Raw genomic sequence first — 4,251 nt, 5'->3', positions numbered from 1 at the left:
GCTAATACATATACTTTAAAGATAATAAATAACTTGATATGATACTATGTGTGCTCTGTTGTGAAATGACATGGATGCCCGATGGTGAGTATAAAAAGGTTCAGTATATGGTTACATGATAATAAGGAATTAGTGATAGTAATATGAGTACTGATAAGTATGTTAATGATATATGTATATGTGTGCATTGGTTATACAATGGGAGATATGCTTTTATATGATATGATAGTATTAATTATTTATACATTTATATGAATAAAGTAATATAATATGTTTTATATGCCTCACTAAGTCATCGACTTAGCGTGATTATTTCACACGTAGGTTTGGAAAGCGAAAATAGAAGTAAAGAGGAACAAGACATGTCAGTTCTCCTTACCGAAGATCAGATCAGAAATGTAGATCGAATTACATGTATTTTGTTAAATAGAATTTAGTTGGCATGTAATAAAAAAGATTTGTATTGGATATGCTCTAATTGAGTTTTGAAATGTTTTAAACGTATATATGTAAATGGTAAATGTATAATGATGAACGTTTTAAATTTTATGAGTTTTATACATGTTTTACCGAGGTACTGTAGCAGGGTATCAGTTCCCCTCCAGCATTCTGAAAAATTTTAGTATTCGGTACAGTTCACAGAACTGTTCACGGTACTGTTCATGAAAACGTATTTTTTTTCAAATTGGTTTTAGCCAACATAATTCAACAATATATGATTGTATTTTTTTAATATAAGTCCAAATGATATGCTATTTTGTAAAAGTAAAGGTTTAAAAAGTCAATGTGATATCTCGAACTCGTATTCAGGTCGGGTACGGGTTGGGGTGTTACACGACAACGCCTCCTCCTCATCATCATCAAGGCACAAACCAACCGTCACTTGTTCTATGTCACCCATCACCGAAACTACGAAAACCACACTAAAAAACCTAGAATAAAACAAACAAATCACGGATTACACCTGTAGAAACTAAGAAGAACCCTAGAGAACATGTCAAATGACAAAAAAAACTAGGAAAACCCTAGAGCAATTTATTCTTATTATTTTTATTTAATCTAATAATTACATTACATAATTGAATATTCATATATAAAATCGTTTTTAAGTATATTATAGTTTTAGTTCTTGAACCGATATCACGACACTAAATAAATAGTATATGTTTTATACCTTATTATATAAAAAATAAAATATTATAACTTCAATACAGGTTACCAAAGGCTAAACAAAAATGAATAAATAAATAATGTGAATATATTCGTTGCATTTTGGACCCCCGTGGCAGCACGCACTTGTTTTGAGAGTTCCAAGTTAATTCTTGTTCTATGGAAATACAAATATTACAAGTTTCAACTTGTTTTTGCCATAAAATAAATCAATTATTAATTAATAGAATAATTTTTTTACTAACTATCAATCTAATTATTGTTAGCATTTCCTTTTATGTAATTACTACAATATTTTACATTTTTAAAAGGAAAATAGAATAAAACCCTGGCACAATTATTAATCATAAATGAGAAAATAATTGGACAGCTCAAAAGGCAGGCACAACAAAACTCATCTCTATGGCAACCCACACTTAACTTTATAGTCTATATTTACAGAAAACACTAAATCACATTTAAGAGATACAAAGTATTTCCAAATCATGTGATTTTTAATGTAGAATTTTAGATTTAATACTTTAAATTTCACTAATAGAATTTCAATAACTTATAGTATAAATTATTAATTTTTAAAATTAAATTAATTTAATTTTAAAAAATTTAAATAAACTCAGATTTAGAATGATATGAATTTTTACCACTTTGAATTTAAATTAAAATATATTTTTTATATTGAACAATTATTATATCAATATTATATAAAATTTTAGATATATTATATTTTGATTACTTTTTATTATTCTATTCGTAATTTATCAATATTCATTTTTTAAAAAGATGCTTAATCAATTTCGAGAATGGCATGTATCTACCGTTATTATTAAAGAGTCTTTTAGCGTAACTGATCTAAAACCATATGTCGAATGTCCGGAGATCGGAGAATGATAATAAAGAAGGAGACGAACAACTTCTAAAGAATCCTAATATTTCGAGAACGCCGTTTTGGTCCTATGCATGAAGAGTCTTCGCCGGTCACCGGGGTGACCCAGGCGGTGGAAGGGGGAGGAAAAGTGGAACGGAAGTTCAAAAGAAGTTGAACAACAGAAGGTGATAGAGTTTCTGAAGAAGGGACTCCAAGAAAATCATGGATGGATACTGCAATAAACTCCTCTTTTCTGTCGGGTAATTGTCATGTTTCGACTGAAGTCGAAGACGTTGATTATGATGATGATGAAGATTGCGAAGGGGATGATATTCCGACAATCAAGATCCCTTAAGATTTAAAAGAAAAGCTGAGAAAACTTTGGAGAAAGGCGCTCATTATCAAGATTCTGGGCAAAACTATGGCGTACAAAACCCTTATCAACAGAGTGACAAACCTGTGGAAATTAGAGGGTGAATTCGAGTGTATCGATCTTGGTTATGAGTTTTATGCAATTAAATTCCAAAACATGGTAGATAGAGCAAAGGTTCTTATGGAAGACCCTTGGAAAATAATGGATCATTACATCATGGTGCAAAGATGACGTCCCAATTTCGTGGCAACTAATGCAAGCATCCCCTCAACGGCAGTCTGGATCCATATCCCTAGTCTCCCAATTGAATATTTTGAGGAAAGTGTTATGTGTAATTTAGGAAGACTTGTGGGAAAACCCTTGAAAATTTATTATCACACAACTTGGTCAATAAGAGGACGCTTTGCAAGAGTATGTGTTGAAATCGACCTTAATACCCCTTTATTGTCTAAAGTACGTATAGGTAATAGAGTTATAACATTGAATATGAGGGACTTCATTCTATCTATTTCAAGTGTGGCCTTGTGGGTCATAGAGCCATGGATTGTCTGGCAAATCAGAAGGAAAATCCCAGGAATAAGGAAGTTAACAGAGATACTAAGAATCAAGACCAACAAGAATTGCAAGAAGGGGAAGAAAATGAGAAAATTCAACAGGAAGAGAAAGAGGTTAGCCAGGACAAGTACGGACCTTGGATGTTGGTTCAAAGGAAACAGCGTGGACCTAGAATCAACCCGAAGAATCAAAGAAGCAGAAACCAAGAAGTACGACAAAACAAAAGTTCGAAAGTTTAAACAGTATGGATGAGGAAGGAACCAATAATGGAAAGGAAGATAAAAATCGATCTTAAGGAGTTAAGGAAAATATTAGTGAGACTGGAATATCTACAAAGGATAAGAAATCTAACAGACAAAAAGAAAGTAACAATAGGAATAAAGACAACAATTCGGCAGGGAGCTCAGGAGAAGGGAAATCCAGGACAAGATATGATAAATCTCAAGCCCCTATGCTGAATGCCAAAAGAGATGAACAGGATAAAACCCAAGAGAAAAATCAGAGAAAGGAGAGTAACCAAAGTAATGTTTCAGATTCAATTATGGAAGTGGAAAAAATGTTGGGAAAACAAGATAAGATCTTAATGGATGTTGGAGATGATATCATTCAACAAGATGTTCTGGATATGGAAGCCGAACCAGCTGGCCAGGAAGAAACAATAAGGAATAACGAGATGATGGCCATAGAGGCACAAACAAACAAGAATCTACCTTAATGAAGTTGATTTATTGGTACTGTCGAGGGGTAGGAAACAATGATTTTATTAGAAATTGTAGAGAATTGATTCGGGATGAAAACCCAACTATTATTTGCCTCCTAGAAATGAAAGCTAAGGCAGGTACTGGTTCTTCGCTTCAGAAGAAATTGAAATTCGATGCTCACTTTGAGGTCCCTGCTCAGGGTCTTCGGGGTGGATTAATTATTCTTTGGAATACTAATTTTCATGAGGTCACAGTTCAACAACATACTGACCAGGTTATTCACTGTAACATAAAAGAAAATGGTAAGAGATGGTTGTTATCAGCTGCCTATGTTCAACCTCACTCGACTAAGAAAGAGGAATTTTGGGAGGATATCTACACTTATACTAGGAATATTGTTCAGCCTTGGATGATTGTGGGTGATTTTAATGATTTTGCCACGTTGGATGAGCGTGTGGGCAGCAAAATGGACTGTATGGATCAAATATTAAAATTCCAAGATAACTGGAATAGATGTAATTTGATGGACGCGGGTTACGTTGGTAGTAAATTTACCTGGACTAGACATATTCAAGGGAGAGTTATCC

General features: G+C 33.1%; 1 protein-coding gene across 1 annotated transcript; it reads left to right on the top strand.

Moving 5' to 3' along the window:
* The first annotated feature begins 2,947 nt into the window (after nt 1–2,947).
* LOC120117796 (probable elastin-binding protein EbpS) lies at nt 2,948–3,678 on the top strand. Its single transcript, XM_039138008.1, has 2 exons — nt 2,948–3,172; nt 3,301–3,678. The coding sequence occupies exons 1-2, from the start codon at nt 2,948–2,950 to the stop codon at nt 3,676–3,678; spliced, it is 603 nt and encodes a 200-aa protein (XP_038993939.1).
* The last annotated feature ends 573 nt before the right edge of the window (nt 3,679–4,251 follow it).

This window comes from Hibiscus syriacus, unplaced genomic scaffold, assembly GCF_006381635.1.
Source record: "Hibiscus syriacus cultivar Baekdansim isolate YM2019G1 unplaced genomic scaffold, ASM638163v2 tig00110321_pilon, whole genome shotgun sequence".
NCBI lineage: Eukaryota > Viridiplantae > Streptophyta > Magnoliopsida > Malvales > Malvaceae > Hibiscus > Hibiscus syriacus.
Note: the sequence above shows the minus strand (reverse complement) of the source record. Positions and strands in the feature narration are given on the sequence as shown.

Bases quoted from the DNA above. Each gene is read 5' to 3' on its own strand.
- LOC120117796 (XM_039138008.1), top strand. From the start codon at position 2,948: ATGGATTGTCTGGCAAATCAGAAGGAAAATCCCAGGAATAAGGAAGTT. The intron at 3,173-3,300 runs GTACGACAAAAC...ATATCTACAAAG, and splicing joins AAAGAAGCAGAAACCAAGAA to GATAAGAAATCTAACAGACA.